We start from the raw sequence: 12,589 nt of genomic DNA on the forward strand, positions 1-12,589 counted from the left end.
GAAAGAACAAACAATGAAACAGACCTCTTCAGTTTAACAGACACTGATTTCAAAAAAGATAATGAAAATACTAAAGGGATTAAGGAAAAATTATCAGTAGAAAAGGAGAGTATTGCAAAAAGGGAATAGAAACTATAAAGAGGAAGCAAGAAAATTACAAAACTCATTTGCTGAGACAAAAACTGAACTAAAGGCAAAGAATAATGTAAAAAAACAGGCAATTCCCTGGTGGTGCAATGGTTAGGACTCCACACTTTCACTGCTGAGGGTGTGGGTTCAATCCCTGGCCAGGGTACTAAGATCCTGCAAGCCATGTGGCATGGCCGAAACAAAACAAAACAAATAATGCTGAAGAATGAATAAGTGACCCAGAAGATAGAATAATGTAAATCACCCATTGGTTTTTACAGACAGAAAGCCAAATGAAAAAAAGAAAAAGAAACCTAAACAAGAGACCTGAAAGTAGTGAAAGTGAAAGTTGCTCAGTCGTGTCCAACTCTTTGCAATCCCATGGACTATACAGTCCGTGGAATTCTCCAGGCCAGAATACTGGAGAGGGTAGCCCTTCCCTTCTCCAGGGGATCTTCCCAACCCAGGGACTGAACCCAAGTCTCACACATTGTGGGCAGATTCTTTACCAGCTGAGCCACAAGGGAAGCCCAAGAATGCTGGAGTGGGTAGCCTATCCCTTCTCCACTGGATGTTCCTGACCCAGGAATCAAACTGGGGTCTCCTGCATTGCAGGCAGATTCTTTACCAACTGAGCCAGAGACCTATGGGACAATAAAAAGCATGCCAATCTATACATAATAGGGATTCCAGAAGGGGAAGAAAGAGAAAAGATAAAAAATGTATTTGAAGAAATTATAGCTGAAAACTTCCCAAACCTGAAGATGTAAACAGATATCCAGTGCAGGAAGCAGACAGGGTTCCACATAAGGTAAACTCAAAGAGACCTACACCAAGGCATATTTTAATAAAAAATGGCAAAAGTCAAAGAGAGGATTCTAAAGGCAACAAGAGAAAGAGAGTAAGAAACTGTAAATTTACCCCCCTTCCTAGAATGTGTTAGAGTCTAAGGATGGAGTTAACATACTTGAAAAACAGGGTAACTACAATTCAAAAATATACAACAGATTCACAAAAACCAAAAAGAGCATAAATATAATACAAAAGAAAATCATCAAACCACACAAAGAAAAACAAAAAGAAATGAACAAGTATAAAATCAATGAGAAAACAAGCCTTAAAATGGCAATAAATGTATATCTAACAATAATCACCTTAAATGTAAATGGACTGAATGCTCCAATCAACAGACACAGAGTGATTGACATTGATGGGATTTAAAAAAACAAGAGCTTAGGGCAAAGGACACAGACTGAAAGTAAAGAGGTATAAAAAGATATTTCAATCAAACAGAAATGAAAAGAAAGCAGGGGTCACAATACTTTAATCAGACAAAATAGACTTTAACACAAAGGTCATAAAGATAATGAAGGACACTTTATAATGATAAAAGGATCAATACAAGAAGAAGATTTTACATGCGTTAACCTAAAATATATGCACCTAACACAGAAGCACCCAAACACATAAAACAAATACAAACAGATATAAAGAGATAAATTCACAAGAATATGATAATGGTAGGAGACTTTAACACGCCACTCCCATCAATGTACAGATCTTCTATGCAAAATAATAATAGAACAACAGAGATCCTAAATGGTACAACAGAGCAGTTAGACCTAATTGATATTTTCACGACATTATATCCAAGAACAAAAAACCAATACACATTCCTTTCAACTGCACATGGAACAGTCTCTACAACTGACCACATACTAGAGCACAAAACAAGCCTCAACAGATGTAAGGGTACAGAAATTATCTCACACATCTTTTTCTGACTACAAAGGCATGAAACTAGAAATTAACCACAGAAAAAGAAATGGGGAAAAAATGACTACATGCAGACTAAACAATATGCTAATATTTCCATATCCATGGAAAACCAATGGATCAACAAGGAAACCAAAGTGGAAATTTAAAAATACCTTAAGACAAATGACAATGAAAACGGAACCATACAAAATCTAAGGGACATAGCAAAAGCAGTTCTTAGAAGTTCACAGTAGTACAGGTCTTCTTCAAAAAAACAAGAAAAATATCAAATAAACAACATAATATACCACCTAAAAGAATCAGAAAAAGAAGAACAAACAAAACCTAAAGTCAGCAGAAAGAAGGAATAAAGATAGAAAATAAAGTAGCAATTAAAAAATGGAAAAAGTCAATAAAACCAAGAGCTGGGTCTTTGAAAGAGTAAACAAAATTGATAAACCTCTGGCCAGGCTCACCAAGAAAAGAGGCAGAACCCAAATAAATGAAATAAGAAATTAAAATGAGATACCACAGCCAATACCACAGAAATACACACACAAAAAAAAACCCTAAGGGAATACTAAGAACAATTATATGCCAATAAATTCGACAACTTAGAAGAAATGGACAACTGTGTAGAAATACAGAGCTCACCAAAACTGAATCAAGAAGAAATAATTTGAACAGACTGATCACTAGAAGTGAGAGAACCTGTAATTAAACAAACAAAAAACTCCATACAAAGTACAGGACCAGATGTCTTCACAGGTGAATTCTTCCAAACATACAAAGAACGTATACAGATCCTTCTCAAACTCTTACAAAAACTTAAGGAGGTAGGAACACTCACAAAGATCTTCTATGAAACCACCGTCACCCTGATACCAAAACCAGACAAAGACACCACCAAAAAAGAAAATTACAGATCAGTATCTTTGATGAATATACATGAAAAATTCCTCAGCAAACTATTAGCAAACTGAATCCAACAATACACACAAGAGATCATATACTACAACCACATGAGATTCATCCCAAGCTCACAAGAATGGTTCAACGTACACAAATCAATGTGAAACACCACATAAACAAAAGACAAAAACCACATGATCATCTCAATAGATGCAGAAAAACCGCTTGAGAAAACTCAACATCCAGTCAAGACAAAACTCTTACTAAGGTGGGTATAGAGGAAACATGTCTGAACACAATAATCACCATTTATGAAAAACCCACAGCCAACGTAATACTCAATGGTGAAAAGCCAAAAGCCTTTCTAGTAAAATTTAAAACAAGACAAGGATACCCACTCTAACCTCTTCTATTCAATACAGTACTGCTTTCAGGTATCCAAATTGGAAAGGAAGAGGTAAAATTGCCACTATATGCAGATGACATGAAACTACATATGTAGAAAATCCTAAGGACTCTACACAAAAGCTACTATTTCTAATAAATGAATTCAGCAAAGTAGCAGGATACAAGATTAACCTTCAGAAACCAGTTGCATTTCTTTACACTAACAATGAAATATTAAAAAGGGAATGTAAAAAAAACAGTACCTTTTAAAATTACTTCCCCCACAAAAAAAGAAAAAGAAACTTGACCGAGGTGAAAGATTTATACACTGAGAACTATAAAATAGGATTCTTTACCAGCTGAGCCACCAGAGAAGCCCATGAATACAGGAGTGGGTATCCTATCCCTTCTCCAGTGGATCTTCCAGACCCAGGAATTGAACTGGCGTCTCCTGCATTGCAGGTGAAATCTTTACCAGCTGAGTTACTATGGAAGCCCATCAAATATTAATAAAAGAAATTAAAGAGGATTCAAAGAAATGGAAAGAAATCCATGCTCTTGGACTGGAACAATACTGTTAAAATGGCAATACTACGCAAAGAAATCTATAGATTTAATGTGATCTCTATCAAATTACCCATTATATTTCTTCACAGAACTAGAATAATCAATCCTAAAATTTATATGGAACCGTAAAGGACCCAGAATTGCCAAAGTAATCCTGAGGGGAAAAAAAAGAAGCCATAAGGCATAACCCTTCCAGACTTCAGACAATACTACAAAGCTACTGCAATCAAAACATCATCATACTGACACAAAAACAGACATATGCATTAATGGAATAAAATAGAGAGACCATAAATAAACCCACACATCTACAGTCAATTATCTTCAACAAAGGAGGCAATAATATACAACGGGAAAAACACAGTCTGTTCAACAAGTGGTGCTGGGAAAGCTGAAGAGCTGCATGTAAATCAACAAAGTCAGAACACACCCTCTCACCATACACAAAAATAAACTCAAAACAGCTTAAAGACTTAAACATAAGACATGATACTATAAAACTCCTAGAAGAGATCACAGGAAAATATTGTCTGACATAAATCACAGCAATGTTTTCTTCGGTCAGTCTCCCAAGGCAATTGAAATAAAAACAAAAATAAACAAATGAGACCTAATCAAACGTACAAGCCTTTGCACAGCAAAAGAAACCATAAACAAAACAAAAAAACAACCTACACAATGGGACAAAATATTTACTAACAATGCTACCAACAAGGGCTTAATTTCCAAAATACATACACTCAATGGCAAAAAACCAAACAACTCAACTGAAAAATGAGAAAGAGTATGGAGGTTCCTCAGAAAAGTAAAAATAAATTACCATATGATCTAGCAATTCCACTCCTGAGCATATATACAGACAAAACTCTAATCCCAAAAGATATATGCACCTGTATGTTGACAGCAGCACTATTCACAATAGCCAAGACATGGAAACAACCTAAACCTTCATCAACAGATGAGTAAAGACGTGGTGTGTGAATACACACACACACACACAGAGGAATATTACCCAGTCATAAAAAGGCCAAAATAATGCCATTTGCAACAACATGGATGCAACTAGAGAATACCATACTAGGTGAAGTAAGTCTGAAAGAGAAAAATACCATGTGGTATCACTTATAGGTGGAATCTAACATGACACAAATGAGCATATCTACGAAACAGACTCGTAGACATTGAGAACAGACTTATGGTTGCCAAGGGGGAGGGAGTTGGGGGAGGGATGGAATGGGAGGCTGGGGTTAGCAGATGTAAGCTACTATGTATGGAAGGGATAAACAACAAAGTTCTACTGTAGAGCACAGAGAACTATATTATGATATAGTATCTTATGATAAATTGTAATGGAAAGCAGTACCAAAAGCAATCTATATATATGTGTATCCAAGTGAATCACTTTGCTGTACAGCAGAATCAACACAATAGGGTAAATCAACTATACTTCAATAAAAAGAAACAGTTTGTAAATCGAAAGTTATACCTGGTGGCTCAGAGGGTAAAGAATCTGCCTGCAATGCAGGAGACCTGGGTTCGATCCCTGGGTGGGGAAGCTCCCCTGGAGAAAAGAATCGCAACCCACTCCCGCACTCTTGCCTGGAGAATCCCATGGATGGAGGAGACTGGCGAGCTACAGTCCTTGGGGTCGCACAAGAGTCGGACACAACTGAATGACTAACACTTTCACTTTCACAGCAGAAATCAACACAATAGGGTAAATCAACTATACTTCAACAAAAAAAAGTCTGTAAAACCATAGTCAAAACAGTAATTATTAACATTTGAGAGCTTATGTGTACCAACTATTGCTTCATATGCCTTCTTTTGTAATGCATGCTATTATTTCACAATCCATTATGCACGACCTTGAAAATCCATAAAGCTCTGAGAACCGAAAAGGCATTCACAATGTATTCAGGGACAAAGCCTAACCAGACTTGAACTCATGTGGTTGAAAAATCTGACCTGATCTGATATAAACCCATTTATAATCTTTATTTCACCAGCAGGAAGATTCACACACTTGACTTCAAAACAATGAATGTGTCTCATTACAGGATGCCACCCCCGAACTCCCAGGGCTGCAGCAAAATCTACTGCATACAGCCTAAGTCTCAGAGAGGGGAAGAAGGGCGTGTGGTCAGGGCACCACCGCGGGCCCAAAACTCTCACTGCTCCCACGTCACGGACAGGAGACTATAGCTGAATCACCCAATAGCAAAGCACCAAGTCGCTGGGCTGGCCTAATGCAAAGCCACCACATGTGACCGCTCCTCTCCTGCAAGACCACCTTGATGATGCCAGGGACAGATGCTTGGGAGGCCCGTACTCGTGAAGCTTCCATCCTCAATGAACTATTTCTAATGATCTGAGCTCGGGACAGTTTCAGCAGTGGGACGTCTGGCAAATGCAGAGTTGTGGCAAGAAAACAAGCAACAGGGAAGAGTAGAGATGAGTGAAGGACGGAAATAAAAGCAGAGTGGGAAGAAGGGGCCAAGGGCCTGAGGAGGAAGAAGTGCAAATAGGAACTGAGGAAGGCTCAGAATCACAGTCTCACGAACTTCTGCTGGGCTTGAAAGCAGCTCAAGAAAGTGCCAAATTCAGCGCTTGTTATGAAGGAGGGGCAGATGTCATGCATCGACAGGAAGACACGGTAATAAAATGGCAGCTGTGGCCATTTGCCCAGTGTTTTACGTGCCCCAGGCCCTGCACTGGGGCTGACCACATAGCCCCTCATCCTCCACGGCACAGAAGGTATTACCCTCATTACAGAGGGGAATCGAGGCCCAAGGAAGTTGAAAGAAATGTACCCAAAGCCAAACAACTAACTGCAAAACGGGTACAAAACCAATTTTCTGATTTCAGCAGCAGTGCTCTTTCGGCCAGGCCATGCTGCCTCTCCCACTCACATAAACCTGTCAGGGAATGTATAAAACCACTCAAGAATTGACTGGTCTTATTATCGGGATGTGTGAGTGTTAGTCACTCAGTCATGTCCAACTCTTTGCGACCCCATGGACTGTAGCCCGCCAGGCTCCTCTGTCCATGGGTTTTCCCAGGCAGGAACGCTGGAGTGGGTTGCCATTCCCTTCTCCAGGGGATCTTCCTAACCCAGGGATCAAACCCAGGTCTCCTGCATTGCAGGCAGATTCTTCACTGTCTGAGCCACCAGACAGCAAATAAAAAAGGAAAGCCTAGGTCCAGGATGAATTTGGGGGCTTCTGTGTCGCTATCACACCTATCTGTGGTATGAGGTTCCCCCAAGCATGGGGCACCTGTGAAAACAAGTCACGTTAGCTGACCACCTGGCTGGTATCCCTGAAATGGACAGGGAGCTTGACTTCTGAGATGGCACATTTCTCTATGACTGTTCCCTACGAGGTGCTGGTGCTCAGCTGTGTCCAACTCTGTGGCCCCATGGACTATAGGCCACCAGGCTTCTCTGTCCATGGGATTCTACAGGCAAGAACACTGGAGTGGGTTGCCATTCCCTTCTCCAAGGGATCTTCCCAACCCAAGGATCAAACATATATTTCCCACATCTCCTGTGTTGGCAGGAAGGTTCTTAACCACTGAGCCACCTGGGAAGCTTCCCCCTACTATGAGAATTACTAAGAATTCAATGAGTAACAATCACATTTTCACAAATGTCAGAAGTTTTACACACACACACACACACACACACACACACACAGAGGTTAAAAATGTCTCTAACCTGTCTGAGTTTGTTTTAGTTGTGATTTTAAAATTGAAACCTGCGCAGTTAACCTCTTGACAGAAGCATCATATTCTAATACCTGGGCCTTCAGCTGGGTGGAGTGCTCAATCTGCAGAGAATCAGAGAAGAAAAGAAATGAACATAAAAGAAATCACAGCTCACTTCAAAGGGAGCTATTCTCTCATTGGGCTTATTCTCTTTTGCCCTTTTGCCAATTCTGAGCAGCATTACACCCTTTAACGCACAGGGTCCCTACAAGATGACAAACGATAAAACAAGTTTCCACCTCTTGTCACATGCAAGTTAGAGCAGCTACTCCAGAGCAGACACAAGAAAGACGGCAGCAATATTTCCAAGTCAGGGTGAGAATCAAGACACCGCCACTGTGGGCACCACCAGGACTTGAAAAATTGTGTGTTTAAGTGAGTTTGCTTGCCTCTGGATTTTGTGACAATTATGAATATAAAGTCACATGATCACTGGAGAGTTCTCTCAGATGAGAAAGCACACACTTTAGCACCTTGGGGGAGCTCTGATGTTGAAGTAAACCCCATTTACACTGGTGTGGCGTGTGCCAAGTTCATGTATCTATGCAGCAGACTGGCCCAACCCCTGGCTGCACAAGGAGCAATACTCACTTCGCTTTCAAGCTGTTTTTGTAGAGCTTGCTTGTGGGTTTCAAACTCCTTATGCTCAAGTGCAATAGCGTTTTCTGCTTTCTTTAATTCTTTCTGAAAAATCAGCAGTTCAGGAGACGGCTGAGCTATGCCTAGGAAAGTAGCAGAGCATGATTGTTATCAAACTGAAGTTTTCTCACTGACCTTTACTTTTAAAAGCAGCTAGAGAAGTTTCAAATTGTTCTTCCTTTTTGGGCATGCACATAATTTTCTATCAGCTCCATCAAATGGACAACGAGCAATTCTGCTACAGGAATTTCAAAACAATTTAATGCACATAAATGCAAATTTTAGTATTCTTGAGTCCTTCTCCATATAATAGAGTTCTTTTTAATCCTTAAATTAATTTGAAAGCCTGCCTCTCCCCTCTACCAAGCACAGAGGTAGAGAAGGAACGCTCTAGCAAAACCTATCCATGACTGCCCTGAGGTCCAATTCGATCTGTGCATCTGTGTCAGTGGCTCTCAGGGTCCAGGCAGAAAGCAGATGGCATCTCCAATTCAGGTCATTGGAGAAGTCTTCAAGGAAGACTGGCTTAGGCTGGTCCCTAGCCACAAAGGATGATGTAGTTCCCTAGACTGCTAATGGGGCCAGGCTGTTGGCTACCAGCCCTTGGGCCTGGAGGGCCTGGGAGGTAGAAAAACTCCCAGAAATGGGGAGAGTGAGCATAAGTCCTAGCCACGGCAATCAGAGACAAAAAAGAGATGAAAGGAATCCAAATTGGAAAAGATGAAATAAAACTGTCATGTTTGCAGATGTCATGATACTATACAGAGAAAACCCTAAAGATGCCATCAGAAACTAGAGCTCATTAATGAAATTGGTAAAGCTGCAGGTTACAAAATCATTCCACAGAAATCTCTTGCATTTCTATACACTAACAATGAAAGATCAGAAAGAGTAATTAAGGAAACAATCCCATTCACCATTGCAACAAAAAGAATAAAATACCTAGGAATAAATCTACCTGTATGTAGACAACTGTAAGGTGCTGATGAAAGAAATCAAAGACAACACAGATAAGAGAGATTTACCATGTTCTTGGATTGGAAGATTCAATACTGTGAAAATGACCAGCAAAGGAATGCTCAAAATTCTACAAGCTAGGCTTCAACAGTATGTGAACTGAGAACTTCCAGCTGTTAAAGCTGGATTTAGAAAAGGCAGAGGAACCAGAGATCAAATTGCCAGCATCTGTTGGATCATAGGAAAAGCTAGAAAACTCCAGAAAAACATCTACTTCTGCTTTATTGACTATGCCAAAGCCTTTGACTGTGTGAATCACAACAAACTGGAAAATTCTGAAAGAGATGGGAATACCAGACCACCTTAACTGCCTCCTGAGAAATCTGCATGCAGGTCAAGAAGCAACAGTTAAAACTGGACATGGAACCACAGACTGGTTCCAAACAGGAAAAGGAGTACATCAAGGCTGTATATTGTCACTCTGCTTATTTAACTTATATGCAGAGTACATCATGAGAAATGCCAGGCTGGATGAAGCATAAGCTGGAATCCAGATTGTTGGGAAAAATATCAATAACCTCAGATATGTAGCTGACACCATGCTTATGGCAGAAAGCAAAGAGGAACTAAAGAGCCTCTTGATGAAGGTGAAAGAGGAGAGTGAAAAAGCTAGCTTAAGACTAAACATTCAGACAACTAAGACCATGACTTCCGGTCCCATCATTTCATGGCAAATAGATGGGGAAACAATGGAAACAGTGACAGACTTTACTTTCTTGGGCTCCAAAATCACTGCAGATGGTGACTGCAACCATGAAAAGACACTTGCTCCTTGGAAGAAAAGCTATGACAAACTTAGCATATTAAAAAGCAGAGACATTACTTTGCCAACAAAGGTCCATCAAGTGAAAGCTATGGTTTTTCCAGTAGTCATGTATGGATGTGAGAGTTGGGACCATAAAGAAGGCTGAGTGCCAAAGAATTGATGCTTTTGAACTGTGGTATTGGAGAAGACTCTTGAGAGTCCCTTGGACTGCAAGGAGATCAAACCAGTCAATCCTATAAAAGAAATCAATCCTGATTATTCATTGGAAAGACTGATGCTGAAGCTGAAGCTCCAATACTTTGGCCACCTGATGCGAAGAGTTGACTCATTAGAAAACACCCCGATGCTGGGACAGATTGAAGGCAGGAGGAGAAAGTGATGACAGAGGACGAGATGGTTGGATGGCATCACCAACTCGATGGACATGAGTTTGAGCAAGCTCCAGGTGATGGTGAAGGACAGAGGAGCCTGATGTACTGCAGTCCATGGGGTCACAAACAATTAGACATGACCGAGCGACTGAACAACAACCCAAGGCAATCTACAGATACAGTGCAAACCCTATCAAATTACCAATGGCATTTCACAGAATTAGAACAAACAATTTCACTATCTGTATGGAGACACAAAAGACCTCGAACAGCCAAAGCAATCTTGAGAAAGAATGAAGCTGGAGGAATCAGGTTCCTTGACTTTAGACTATACTACAAAGCTACAGGAATCAAGATGGTATGATACTGGCACAAAAACAGAAATATAGATCAATGGGACAGAACAGAAAGCCCAGAAATAAACCCATGCACCTATGGTCAATTAATCTATGACAAAGGCAAGAATATACAATGTTGAAAAGACAGTCTCTTCAAGTGGTGCTGGGAAAACTGGACAGCTACATGCAAAAGAATGAAATTAGAACATTCCCTAACACAATACACAAAAATAAACCCCAAATGGATTAAAGGGCCTAAATGTAAGCCCATGCATGTGTGCTCAGTCATGTCCAATTCTTTGTGACCCCATGGACCGTAACCCACCAGGCTCCTCTGTCCAAGGGATTCTCCAGGCAACAGTGAAAGTGAAGTCGCTCAGTCGTGTCTGACTCTTTGAGACCCCGTGGACTGTAGCCTATCAAGTTCCTCCATCCATGGGATTCTCCAGGCAAGAGTACTGGAGTGGGTTGCCATTTCCTTCTCCAGGGGATCTTCCCGACCCAGGGATCAAACCCAGGTCTCCTGCATTACAGGTTATTCTTTACCACTGAGCCACTGGGTAAGCTCAGATATTATAAAACACTTAGAGGAAGACACAGGCAGAACACTGATATAAACTGCAGCAATATCTTTTTGGATCCACCTTGTAGAGTAATGAAAATAAGAATAAACAAATGGGAACTAATAAAACTTCAAAGCTTTTGCACAGCAAAGGAAACCATAAACAAAATGAAAAGACCACCCAAGAGAATGGGAGAAAACATTTACAAATGAGGTAACCAACAAGGGATTAATTTCCAAAATATACAAACAGGTCATGCAGTTCAAATAACCCAATCAAAAAGCAAGCAAAAGATTTAAATAGACATTTCTCAAAAAAAAATATAAATGGTCAAAAAGCACATGAAAAGATGCTCAACATGACTAATTATATTAGAGAAATGCACATCAAAACTACAATAAGATACAACCTCACACCAATTAGAATGGCCCTCATCAGAAAGTCTGTATATAATAAATGCTGGAGAGGGCATGGAGAAAGGGGAATCCTCCTTCACTGATGGTGGATATGTAAATTGGTACATCCACTATGGAGAACAGTATGAAGGTTTCTCAAAAAACTAAAAATAGAAATACCATGTGATCCAGCAATCCCACTGCTAGGCACATGCCTGGAGAAAACCATAATTTGAAAAGATATACGCATCCCAATGTTCACTGCAGCACTATTTACAATAGCCAAGACATAGAAGCAACCAAATGTCCATGGACAAATGAATGGATAAAGAAGATGTGGTATATATACACAATGGTATACTGCTCAGCCACAAAAAAGAAATAAAGCCATTTGCAGCAACAAGTATGCAACTAGAGAACACCATACCAAGTGAGGCCAAGTCACAGAAAAAGACAAATATCTTATGATATCACTTATACGTGGAATCTAAAAAGTGATACAAATGAACTTATTTACAAAACACAACAGACTACACAGACTCAAAACACAAGTTTATGGTTAACCTAGGGGAAAGGCAGGGGGAAGGATAAAATTAGGAGTTTTGGATTAACAGACACACACTACCACATATGAAATAGATAATAAGGACCGACTGTACAGCACAGGGAACTCGACTCAATAACCTGTAATGACCTACATGGGAAAAGAAGCTGCGAAAGAATGGATATGTGCATATGTATAACAGAATCCCTTTGCTCTACACCTGAAACACAATGCTGTAAATCAACCATACTCTAATCTAAAATAAAAAGTAAATTTAAAAATGTTTATTCTTACAGACACTATGAATTATGGAATAGCAAGCAAAAAAGAAGGAATTTCAATCTGAGAATTTTAATTTTATAAAACCTTCCCAACTGAAGCCTCCCCTAGAGCAGTTTCCTGGAACTTCCCTGGTGGTCTAGTAGTTAGGGCTCT

At 39.9% G+C, this 12,589-nt stretch overlaps 1 protein-coding gene across 5 annotated transcripts in view; it reads right to left on the bottom strand.

The window, feature by feature from the left end:
* Positions 1-12,589, bottom strand: part of OFD1 (OFD1 centriole and centriolar satellite protein) — a 63,028-nt gene that overhangs the window by 13,454 nt on the left and 36,985 nt on the right. For all 5 annotated transcript variants that reach the window (XM_043896772.1, XM_043896771.1, XM_043896773.1 and 2 more), the window contains 2 exons: positions 8,113-8,243; positions 7,472-7,583 (listed from right to left, as the gene is read on the bottom strand). In XM_043896772.1, coding sequence (XP_043752707.1) covers positions 7,472-7,583; positions 8,113-8,243 — 243 coding nt within the window. The remainder of the gene's footprint in view (positions 1-7,471; positions 7,584-8,112; positions 8,244-12,589) is intronic.

Source organism: Cervus elaphus, chromosome X, assembly GCF_910594005.1.
Source record: "Cervus elaphus chromosome X, mCerEla1.1, whole genome shotgun sequence".
Lineage (NCBI taxonomy): Eukaryota > Metazoa > Chordata > Mammalia > Artiodactyla > Cervidae > Cervus > Cervus elaphus.